Source organism: Salvelinus alpinus, chromosome 23, assembly GCF_045679555.1.
Source record: "Salvelinus alpinus chromosome 23, SLU_Salpinus.1, whole genome shotgun sequence".
Taxonomy (NCBI): Eukaryota; Metazoa; Chordata; class Actinopteri; order Salmoniformes; family Salmonidae; genus Salvelinus; species Salvelinus alpinus.
This window is the reverse complement of record NC_092108.1, coordinates 21,030,458-21,043,257: the sequence shown is the minus strand read 5'-3', so window position 1 is coordinate 21,043,257 and position 12,800 is coordinate 21,030,458. Positions and strand designations below refer to the sequence as shown.

Genomic DNA, 12,800 nt, shown 5'->3' with positions numbered 1-12,800 from the left:
TCCATATCCTGGTTCAACCCTAACCCTAGCTTCATGTCCATATCCTGGTTCAACCCTAAACCTAGCTTCATGTCCATATCCTGGTTCAACCCTAACCCTAGCTTCATGTCCATATCCTGGTTCAACCCTAAACCTAGCTTAATGTCCATATCCTGGTTCAACCCTAACCCTAGCTTCATGTCCATATCCTGGTTCAACCCTAAACCTAGCTTCATGTCCATATCCTGGTTCAACCCTAAACCTAGCTTCATGTCCACATCCTGGTTCAAGCCTAACTGTAGCCTCAACCCTAACCCTAGCTTCATGTCCATATCCTGGTTCAACCCTAAACCTCAACCCTAGCTTCATGTCCACATCTTGGTTCAACCCTAACCCTCAACCCTAACCCTAGCTTCATGTCCATATCCTGGTTCAACCCTAAACCTAGCTTTGTGTCCACATCCTGGTTCAACCCCAACAGTAGCCTTAACCATAACCCTAGCTTCGTGTCCACATCCTGGTTCAACCCTAACCTTAGCTTTAACCGTAACCTTAGCTTTGTGTCCACATCCCGGGTTAACCCTAACCCTAATCCTCAACCCTAACCCTATTTTATAGCTTATAACTAGGGCTTAGAGTTTCCCTGGTTTGGCTCTAGTATGTGAGAAGTCCCACAGTGACTAGTCATTATGAGGCTGGGTATAGACCTGCCTGGACAGAGCAGGGACAGGCCTATAGACTGACCTGTGAGGCTGGTCAGAGGCAGCTCAGTGGTGCCTGCTCGCATGGACTTGTTATAGTTCAGCACCACAGCCAGGGCAAAGCCACTGTCATAGAGAGTGTGGCCTCGGATGATGCGCAGGTTGTCCAGGGGAATCCTGTTGGCTGTGTTGAGGGCAATCAGAACGTAGCCACCCACCTCCTGGATGGACTGGAGGCAAACAAGGAAAGGTTTAACTGGAATTCACACGCTATGCCAGGGGTGAACAACTCCACACCTACAGGGTCCAGCTCCAGTCCTGCTGGTTTTCGCATCAGCCTGTCTATATCCTCATAGCTAGACAAGGTTCCCACAAGGGTACTTCCAGTAACACACTGATGCTATTCAGCGTTATAAACTCAACCTAAGACAATTTCAACTGAAGCAACAAGGCTCTAATGAGGCTTCAAGTGTTTGACAGCTTGCTCGTTTTCAATGACATTGGACCATGTCCGTTAGGGAGGCACGATATATCGGTGACCATATCGGAATTGGACGATATTAGCTAAAAAGGCCAACATCAGTATCGGCCCGATGTCTAGTTTAACACCGATGTGCAAAACCGATGTCAATGCTGACGTGCATACCTATATAACGTAGGTACCTGACGTAAGACGCCACGTAAAATTTTGCGCTACACGTGCAACACAGCATTCCTAAACTAGCCCACAATGTCTGCTGTGTGGATCGAGCAGTCATTTGAAAGAGTAACAACATTTCAGCAAGACAACTTAAAGGCGAAGTCCATTAATGCCAAGATAATGGAATTCATTACCATTGACAATCAACCGTTCTCTGTCATCGGTGATGTTGGCTTTCACCGACTGGTCAAGCACCGGTACACACTACCAAGTGCGCTATTTTTCAGATGTTGCCATACCGGAGTTACACAGTAATAGTGCCACTGCTATTAGCTTCATGACTAACATTTGGACCAGCAATGTCAGCCCCATGAGCATGCCGAGTCTGACAGCACAGTGGGTTGACGAGGATTTCCTACTGAGGAAAGCCGTATTGCATGCTCAAGAATGTGCTGGTTCTCATACCGCTGCTGCCATTTCAATGGCATTTGACAACATGTTTGAAACATGGACACACTAGCTAGCTCCATTCGAACAACTGACTCGAGAAATAAGCTCATCAACTGCACCTGCAGCAGACGTGATACCCTCTGTCATGGCATTGAAACGCCTACTCAACAAAACTGCAGACACAGGCTGTGAACAAGCGACTCGGTGGCATTCTCTCTACTGTGTCGCCACCATGCTCGATGCTATGTACAAGGACCGCTACTTCGATGCAGACAAGAAACAGGGTTTACGTGAAATGTTACATACACAGCTGGACAAGATGGAAACAGACACAGTGACAGTGCGCACCGAGGAAGAGAGGCCACAGACAGACAGAGCTGAAACTTCACATGCATGATGAAATCCTGGTTGAGAATGAACAAATTAACAACGAAACAGCACAGCAAGTAAGTGAAAGAAATAGGTTTTGATTATGTTTTACTGGTAATGGGGACATACGTAAATGCCAACAAAATAACTTTTTGGTCAGTGTGTGTGTGTGTGTGTGTGTGTGTGTGTGTGTGTGTGTGTGTGTGTGTGTGTGTGTGTGTGTGTGTAACCTTTAACTAGGCAAGTCAGTTAAGAATAAATTCTTATTTATAATGACGGCCTACCCCGGCCAAACCCGGACAACGCTGGGCAAATTGTGCACCGCCCTATGGGACTCCCAATCACAGCCAATGTGATACAGCCTGGATTCGAACCAGGGACTGTAGTGACGCCTCTTGCACTGAGATGCAGTGCCTTCGACCGCTGTGTCCATGTGTGTGTTAATTATTTAACTGTACTAGAATGCTTAAAAGACCACAAAAAAATGTAATATCGGTTATCGGTTTCGCTTTATTTATTTTTTGGCAAGGAAAATATCGGATATCGGTATCAGCCAAAAATGAAATATCGATGCATCACTAATGTCTGTAGGTTAAAGCAAGCTTGTAAGGTGTTTTAAGCAGCTGTTATGTACATGTTTTTATCCAGTATTGCTTTCTCCAGACAAATGTGTTCCTGACCTGTAGCCTGGTATCTCTTATGGTCATTGTCCATAGGACTTGGCAAGATAGCACAAACAGATCTGGTACCAGGCTAGCATTCCTTTATCTTACCCTGAGGAAAGACAGATCATGGTAGTCCTCCATGTATGTGACCTCCAGGTTCTCCAGGACCACAGTGCAGTTGCTGTAGGTCTTGACCATGTTCAGGTAGTGGTCCTCTTTTGACCCAAGCAGGCTGAACCGGTTAGTGACGCCCTGGCACACTGTGGATGAAGAGTGAGGAGATGATGATCCAGGAAAGTAGATGAGAACATCAGAGCGTAAACTTGAATTTCACAAGGAACATTTAGAGTTAGTAGGCCCACTCATATAAAAAAAAAGTTGGTGAGGTGGCCAGAACAAATATGCCCGTTGTCAAAATATTGCTGCCTTGATCTACACTGAGTGTACAAAACATTAGTAACACCTGCTCATTCCATGACAGACTGACCAGGTGAATCCAGGTGAAAGCTATGATCCCTTATTGATGTCACTTGTTAAATCCACTTCAAATCAGTGAAGGGAAGAAGACAGGTTAAAGAAGGATTTTTGAGCCTTGAGACAATTGAGACATGGATTGTGTATGTGTGCCATTCAGAGGCTAAATGGGAAAGACAAAATATTGAAGTGCCTTTGAACGGGGTATGGTAGTAGGTGCCAGGTGTACCGGTTTGAGTGTGTCAAGAACTGAAAAGCTGCTGGGTTTTTCACGCTCAACAGTTTTCCGTGTGTTTCAAGAATGGTCCCCAAAGGACATCACCCAAAGGACATCTAGCCAACTTGACAACTGTGGGAAGCATTAGAGTCAACATGGGCCAGCATCCCTGTGGAACGTTTGACACCTTGTAGTGTCCATGCCCAGACGATTTGAGTCTGTTCTGAGGGCAAAAGGGGTGCAACCCAATATTAGGAAGGTGTTCCTAATGTTTTGTACACTCAGTGTAGACAGTAAATATCTAAGCTACCAAGCCCACATACATGGATAGTGCTAATCATCATGCAGTCTCTGCTCAAATTCATATTGGCATACCAAACACAACAAAGGACACCCACTCTGTTTCTCTTTGGCTTCTCTTAGGTATCACAGATGTTTAGTATATTTGTTTGTAAGTGTGCACAGTCATCATTTGGCTCATTCAGATGCATTAAATAGCTGATCTGGATTCAATCTACAATGGGAACTCGATCCCTACAATGCTAGTGCTTACTCATGAGTCGCAGTGAGCTCTGAGCTGGCTGGCTGTATTTATCTTGGCTCAGACTCTTTCCACTGCTATTCAGGCTAGTTAAAACAAACGCCATGTCTGCGCCATGTCATCTCTGCAGAAATGTTGGAGCTAATATTCACACACACACACACACGTTATTCATGGGGTCTATTATCTATTCCACTCATCTCCCTGTCACTAGGAAGAATAGTGGCAGCATTAACGTTAATCGGTCCATGAATACTGCATCTTCTGATGTTTAGACAGGTTTTCCAGTTAGACAACAAGGATTATTTAAGGAATTCCTGGAAATCAAAGCCGGAGGCATTTTGCTTGATAACTCCCATTCTTGGCACGAATCAACAAACTTCTCAGGATCTTCCAAGTGTTGTTGATGCATGTGTGTATGCAATAACTATAAAGCCTTTGAGCGAGCTACTACAACAAAAGCCTACGATAAAAGGATTATAATGCTCTAATCCAGGGGTTTTCAAACTGGGGTACTGCAGTTGGTCCGCAAATGATTATTATTTATTTTAATATTTTTTTTTGACTTTTTATGTGAACAATAATTATTTTTGGAATATCACTAGCTGCATACCATCGTGGATACCATTTTTATGTCTCTGCATCCAGTATGAAGGAAGTTAGAGGTAGTTTCAAAAGCCAATACTAACTAGCGTCAGTACAATGACTGGAAGTTTACAGGAACAGTTAGCATGCTAGCTGTTCCAGTTCATCCGACTCCGGGGAAGTAGATAAATGGCTTCATGGCCAAAATCTCGAACTATCCCTTTAATATGGAAGAAATTACAGTCATTGAAGCTAATTACAGGTTTTTTTTCTGTATAGGCGGGATGGAAAAACAGTTTCAGTGTCAACTTAAACGACTAAAACCAGATAGAGAGCATGCAGAAAGGATATTGAACAATATATATTTTTTAATAAGCTTTACAACAGCAACATTTTCTCTACACTGCCAAGATAGCCTATAAGCTAAAAGGTATGTTAGAGTTTACACTTCCTCTTCCAATGAACTGTTGGCAGTTCAAAATATCTACAAAATCTATTAATTTTAAAATGTTGACTACTTCTACTTGCCATTATCATTCACCTAATAAGACGAGATGTGATAAATATTATTTTTTGCTAACATATGATGGGAGTCCCTGGTTTTCCTGAGCAGGGGTCCCTGGGCAAGAAAAGTTTGAAAACCCCTGCTCTAATCTACGATTACAAAAACGTGTTTGAATAAGCCAATAAGCCAACACTATTGAAGATACATTTGCCATGTCTGAGACTCACTTAGATAATTCATTTGATGATACATCATTAGCAATACAAGGATATCACATTTATAGAAGAGAATGTATATATTCAGAGCCATATCCCTGTAATGTTTAGAGAAGATCTTATGTCAAGTGTTATTGAAGTGTTGTGGTTGCAGGTTCACTTGGCACATCTAAAGCCTTTTCTTTTGGGGTGTTAGGCCACCAGTCAGTATCTAAATAATATGTGTGAAATGATTGATAGTGTATGTGATGTAAACAAACATGTAAAGTGGTCTACTTTCTTGGGGACCTGAATATTGACTGGTTTTCATCAAGCTGTCCTCTTCTTACTGTAACCAGTGCCTGTAATCTGGTTCAGGTTATTAATCAACCTACCAGGGTGTTTACAAACACTACAGGAACAAGATCATGCACATGTATCGATCACATTTTTACTAATACTGTAGAACTTTGTTCTAAAGCTGTATCCATACCCATTGGATGCAGTGATCACAATATAGTGGCTATATCCAGGAAAGTCAAAGTTCCAACATCTGGGCCTAAAATAGTATATAAGAGATCATACAAAAGATTTTGCTGTGACTCTTATGTGGATGATGTTAAAAATATTTGTTGGTCTGATGTGATTAATGAGGAGCATCCAGACACTGCACTTGATGAATTTATGAAATTGCTTCTTCCAATTATTGATAAACATGCACCTGTTAAGAAACTGACTGTTAGAACTGTTAAGGCTCCATCGATTGATGAGGAATTGAAAAACTATGGTTGAAAGAGATGGGGCAAAAAGAGTGGCTAATAAGTCTGGCTGTACATCTGACTGGCTTACTTACTGCAAATTGAGAAATTATGTGACTAACCTCAACCAAAAGAAGAAGAAACTTTATTATGAAGCCAAGATCAATGATATAAAGAATGATGGGAAAAAAACTTTAGTAATTTAAATGAAATTGTGGGTAGAAAGATATTCATCTCCATCTTTCATCGAATCAGATTGTAACGCTCGTCTTTCTCCTCATCTGAAGAGGAGCAAGGATCGGACCAATATGCAGCGTAGTTTAAAGACATAATCACGTTTATTTAAACGAAGACGAAAAACACTTGAACAAACTACAAAATAACAAACGACGTGAACAGACCTGAACTTGAGAACAAAACACATGAACGCACGGAACACACGAACGAACGAAACAAACAGTCCCGTGTGGTACAAACACTGACACAGGAACAATCACCCACAAACAAACAGTGAGAACAGCCTACCTTAATATGGTTCTCAATCAGAGGAAACGTAAAACACGTGCCCCTAATTGAGAACCATATCAGGCTAATACATTGAACCCAACATAGAAACACATAACATAGAATGCCCACCCCAACTCACGCCCTGACCATACTAAACAAAGACAAAATAAAGGAAATAAGGTCAGGAACGTGACACAGATGAACCATTTGATGTTGCCAATTATTTTAATTATTATTTCATTGGCAAAGTGGGCAAACTTAGGCAGGAAATGCCCACGACAAACAGTGAGCAATTATATTCATGCATAAAAAATGAAAGAAAAGCAATGCAAGTTTGAATTTTGTTAAGTTAGTGTGGGAGAGGTGGAAAATTATTGTTAACGATCAATAATGACAAACCTCCTGGCATTGAAACTTAGATGGAAAGCTACTGAGGATGATAGCTGACTCTATAGCCACTCCTAACTGTCATATTTTTAGTCTGAGCCTAGAGGAAAGTATTTGTCCTCAGGCCTGGAGGGAAGCCAAAGTAATTCCACAAGCATGTGTGTCCATGTATGCTGATGATTCAACCATATACGCAACAGCAACCACCGCTAATGAAGTCACTAAAACCCTTAACAAAGAGTTGCAGTCTGTTTTGGAATGGGTGGCCAGTAATAAACTGGTCCTGAACATCTCTAAAACTAAGAGCATTGTATTTGGTACAAATCATTCCTTAATTGCTATACCTCAGCTGAATATGGTAATGAATGGTGTGGCTGTTGAACAAGTTGATGAGACTAAATTAGAGGTCGACCAATTAATCGGAATGGCCGATTAATTAGGGCCGATTTCAAGTTTTCATAACAAATCGGAAATCGATATTTTTGGACACCGATTTGGACATTTTTTTTTTAACCTTTATTTAACTAGGCAAGTCAGTTAAGAACACATTCTTATTTTCAATGACGGCCTAGGAACGGTGGGTTAACTGCCTTGTTCAGGGGCAGAACGACAGATTTTGACCTTGTCAGCTCGGGGATTCAATCTTGCAACCTTACGGTTAACTAGTCCAACGCTCTAACCACCTGATTACATTGCACTCCACGAGGAGCCTGCCTGTTACGCGAAAGCAGTAAGAAGCCATGGTAAGTTGCTAGCTAGCATTAAACTTATCTTATAAAAAACAATCAATCAATCATAATCACTAGTTAACTACACATGGTTGATGATATTACTAGTTTATCTAGCGTGTTCTGCGTTGCATTGAATCGATGCGGTGGCAATCATGAAAAAGGACTGTCGTTGCTCCAATGTGTACCTAACCATAAACATCAATGCCTTTCTTAAAATCAATACACAAGTATATATTTTTAAACCTGCATATTTAGTTAATATTGCCTGCTAACATGAATTTCTTTTAACTAGGAAAAATGGTGTCACTTCTCTTGCAACAGAGTCAGGGTATATGCAGCAGTTTGGGCCGCCTAGCTCATTGCAAACTGTGTGAAGACTATTTCTTCCTAACAAAGACAGCCAACTTCACCAAATGGGGGATGATTTAACAAAAGCGCATTTGCGAAAAAAGCACAATCGTTGCACGACTGTACCTAACCATAAACATCAATGCCTTTCTTAAAATCAATACACAGAAGTATATATTTTTAAACCTGCATTTTTAGCTAAAAGAAATCCAGGTTAGCAGGCAATATTAACCAGGTGAAATTGTGTCACTCCTCTTGCGTTCATTGCACGCAGAGTTAGGGTATATGCAACAGTTTGGTCCGCCTGGCACGTTGCGAACTAATTTGCCAGACTTTTATGTAATTATGACATAACATTGAAGGTTGTGCAATGTAACAGGACTATTTAGACTTATGGATGCCACCCGTTATATAAAATACGGAACGGTTCCGTATTTCACTGAAAGTATAAACGTTTTGTTTTCGAGATGATAGTTTCCGGATTCGACCATATTAATGACCTAAGGCTCGTATTTCTGTATGTTATTATGTTATAATTAAGTCTATGATTTGATAGAGCAGTCTGACTGAGCGATGGTAGGCACCAGCAGGCTCGTAAGCATTCATTCAAACAGCACTTTAGTGCGTTTTGCCAGCAGCCCGTCGCTGTGCTTCAAGCATTGCGCTGTTTATGACTTCAAGCCTATCAACTCCCAAGATTAGGCTGGTGTAACCGATGTGAAATGGCTAGCTAGTTAGCGAGGTACGCGCAAATAGCGTTTCAAACGTCACTCGCTCTGAGACTTGGAGTAGTTGTTCCCCTTGCTCTGCATGGGTAACGCTGCTTCGAGGGTGGCTGTTGTCGATGTTTTCCTGGTTTGTTCCTGGTTCGAGCCCAGGTAGGAGTGAGGAGAGGGACGGAAGCTATACTGTTACACTGGCAATACTAAAGTGCCTATAAGAACATTCAATAGTCAAAGGTATATGAAATACAAATCGTATAGAGAGAAATAATCCTATAATTCCTATAATAACAACTACAACCTAAAACTTCTTACCTGGGAATATTGAAGACTCATGTTAAAAGGAACCACCAGCTTTAATATGTTCTCATGTTCTGAGCAAGGAACTTAAACGTTAGCTTTCTTATATGGTACATATTGCACTTTTACTTTCTTCTCCAACACTTTGTTTTTGCATTATTTAAACCAAATTGAACATTTTTCATTATTTATTTGAGGCTAAATTGATTTTATTGATGTATTAAGTTAAAATAATCATTAATCGGCATCGGCTTTTTTGGTCCTCCAATAATCGGTATCGGCGTTGAAAAATCATAATCGGTCGACCTCAAGACTAAATTACTTGGCGTTACCTTAGATAGTAAACTGTTATGGTCAAAACATATACAGTTGAAGTCGGAAGTTTACAAACACCTTAGCCAAATACATTTAAACTCTTCACAATTCCTGACATTTAATCCTAGTAAAAATGTCCTGTCTTAGGTCAGTTAGGATCACCACTTTTTTTGAAGAATGTGAAATGTCAGAATAATAGTAGAGAGAATTATTTATTTCAGCTTTTATTTCTTTCATCACATTCCCAGTGGGTCAGAAGTTTACATACACTCAATTAGTGTTTGGTAGCATTGCCTTTAAATTGTTTAACTTGGGTCAAACATTTCAGGTAGCCTTCCACAAGCTTCCCACAATGTTGGGTGAATTTTGGCCCATTCCTCCTGACAGAGCTGGTGTAACTGAGTCAGATTTGTAGGCCTCCTTGCTCGCACACAGTTTTTCAGTTCTGCCCACATATTTTCTATTGGATTGAGGTCAGGGCTTTGTGATGGCCACTCCATTACCTTGACTTTGTTGTCCTTAAGCCATTTTGCCACAACTTTGGAAGTACGCTTGGGGTCATTGTCCATTTGGAAGACCCATTTGCGACCAAGCTTTAACTTCCTAACTGATGTCTTGAGACGTTGCTTCAATATATCCACATAATTTTCCTGCCTCATGAAGCCATCTATTTTGTGAAGTGCACCAGTCCCTCCTGCAGCAAAGCACCCCGACAGCATGATGCTGCCACCCCCGTGCTTCACGGTTGGGATGGTGTTCTTTGGCTTGCAAGCCTCCCTCTTTTTCCTCCAAACATAACAATGGTCATTATGGCCAAACAGTTCTATTTTTGTTTCATCAGACCAGAGGACATTTCTCCAAAAAGTACGATATTTGTCCCCATGTGCAGTTGCAGACCGTAGTCTGGCTATTTTATGGCGGTTTTGCAGCAGTGGCTTCTTCTTTGCTGAGTGGCCTTTCAGGTTATGTCGATATAGGACTTGTTTTACTGTGGATATAGATACTTTTGTACCGGTTTCCTCCAGCATCTTCACAAGGTCCTTTGCTGTTGTTCTGGGATTGATTTGCACTTTTTTGCACCAAAGTACGTTCATCTCTAGGAGACAGAACGCGTCTCCTTCCTGAGCGGTATGACGGCTGCATGGTCCCATGGTGTTTATACTTGTGTACTATTGTTTGTACAGATGAATGTGGTACCTTCAGGCATTTGGAAATTGCTCCCAAGGATGAACCAGACTTGTGGAGGTCTACAGTTCATTTTCTGAGGTCTTGGCTGATTTTTGTTGATTTTCCCATGATGTCAAGCAAAGAGGCACTGAGTTTGAAGGTAGGCCTTGAAATACATCCACAGGTACACCTCCAATTGACTCAAATAATGTAAATTAGCTTATCAGAAGCTTCTAAAGCCATGACATCATTTTCTGGAATTTTCCAAGCTGTTTAAAGGCACAGTCAACTTAGTGTATGTAAACTTCTGACCCACTGGAATTGTGATACAGTGAATTATAAGTGAAATAATCTGTTTGTAAACAATTGTTGGAAAAATTACTTGTGTCATGCACAAAGTAGTCGACTTGTCCTAACCAACTTTCCCTAACCGACTTGCCAAAACTATAGTTTGTTAACAAGAAATGTGTGGAGTGGTTGAAAAACGAGTTTTAATGACTCCAACCTAAGTGTATGTAAACATCTGACTTGAACTGTAGATTTAATGGTTGCAAAGATGGGGAGAGGTCTAGCCGTAATAAAGAGATGCTCTGCTTTTTTGACACCACACTCCAAAAAGCAAGTTCTGCAGGCTCTAGATTTGTCTAATCTTGATTATTGTCCAGTTGTGTGGTCCAGTGCTGCAAGGAAAGACCTAGTTAAGCTGCAGCTGGCCCAGAACGGAGCGGCACGTTTTGCTCTTAATTGTAATCAGAAGGCTGATATTAATACTATGCATGCCAGTCTCTCTTGGCTAAGAGTTGAGGAGAAACTGACCACATCACTTCTTCATTTTATAAGAAACATTAATGTGTTGAAAATCCCAAATTGTTTGCATAGTCAACACACAGCTCTGACACACCCCCTTTCCCACCAGACATGCCACCAGGGGTCTTTTCATAGTCCCCAAATCCAGAACAAATTCAAGAAATCGTACAATATTATATAGAGCCCTTATTGCATGGAACTTCCTTCCATCTCATTTTGCTCGAATAAACAGCAAACCTGGTTTCAAAAAACAGATAAAGCAACACCTCGCGGCACAACGCCTCTCCCCTATTTGACCTAGATAGTTTGTGTGTATTCATTGATATGTAGGCTACGTGTTCCTTTTTAAAAATGTATGTAGTTCTGTCCTTGAGCTGTTTTTGTCTAATGATGTTCTGTATTATGTTTCATGTTTTGTGTGGACCCCAGGAAGAGTGGCTGCTGCTTTTGCAACAGCTAATGGGGATCCTAATAAAATACCTAACAAATCGCTCTGCCAAAACATATGGTCTTGATTGAGCAACAGTGACACTGACTCACTTTAAATTCTGGGGATTTTGTCCCTGGTGTCAGAATATGAGCTTTGGGACAAAGAGGGGATTTATTTCTTCCTATTTCAGTCAGTCTTGTTGTTGTAATGTTCCTAGGAATACAGTGCATTCCTAAACATGCCTGGTCTAGACAGCAAAGCCAGAACAGCTCCACAACTCAAGCAGTAGCCTCAGCATAAAACACATCTTACCAGCACAACACTTTGCTGTCGTACACTGACCTTTTCATCTCCAAGAATGGAGGAAATAAACATATCATCAGGATTCTTCTCTTATCAACGCCTGTCCTCTTTCCAATATATCTTTCTTTTATGTCATTTTTTTGGTGGTCTTTGTTTTTTTTATTGAACAATAAAACAAAATAAGTGATTAAATAAATGAAACAAATAAGTGAAAGTAGATTCTATACTGTAGCTGTAAAGACTGACAATATTCTGGGTATGATGCCATTGAACTTGATAATGAAACTGGCAACACAAATGTCAAAGTACAATCGAAGTCTGCTTATTTATGGTACACCTCACTTGTTTGTTATTGCTCCCTGTTGTGATCAGTTGAGATGGGCTAGCCTGGTCCCAGATCTGTTTATGCTGTCCTGCCAATTCATCTGGTCATTGTCTCACCAAAAACATAAGCGCTGGCAAGACAGCACAAACAGATCTGGGCTAGAGATGGGCCCAATCAGAGAAAGTGTATAGGACATGAACAGCTGTGTTCTTCTGTGAGGACGTTAAGTTCTAGTCCTCGTTAACATGTCCCTGAAGGGACACCCTGACATGTACCCTTACCATCCACGCCACTGGCCTGGTTAAGGATGCCACCCAAAATGCACCCTATTCCCTTTATAGTGCACTAATCTGGTCAAAAGTAGTGCACTAAATATAGGT

General features: G+C 41.1%; 1 protein-coding gene across 1 annotated transcript in view; it reads right to left on the bottom strand.

The window, feature by feature from the left end:
* The window catches only part of LOC139550546 (epidermal growth factor receptor-like), a 97,852-nt gene that overhangs the window by 40,700 nt on the left and 44,352 nt on the right, over positions 1-12,800 (bottom strand). Inside the window, exons 2-3 of the mRNA XM_071361498.1 lie at positions 2,913-3,064; positions 724-910 (exon numbers count right to left, since the gene is read on the bottom strand). Of these exons, the coding sequence (XP_071217599.1) occupies positions 724-910; positions 2,913-3,064 (339 nt within the window). The remainder of the gene's footprint in view (positions 1-723; positions 911-2,912; positions 3,065-12,800) is intronic.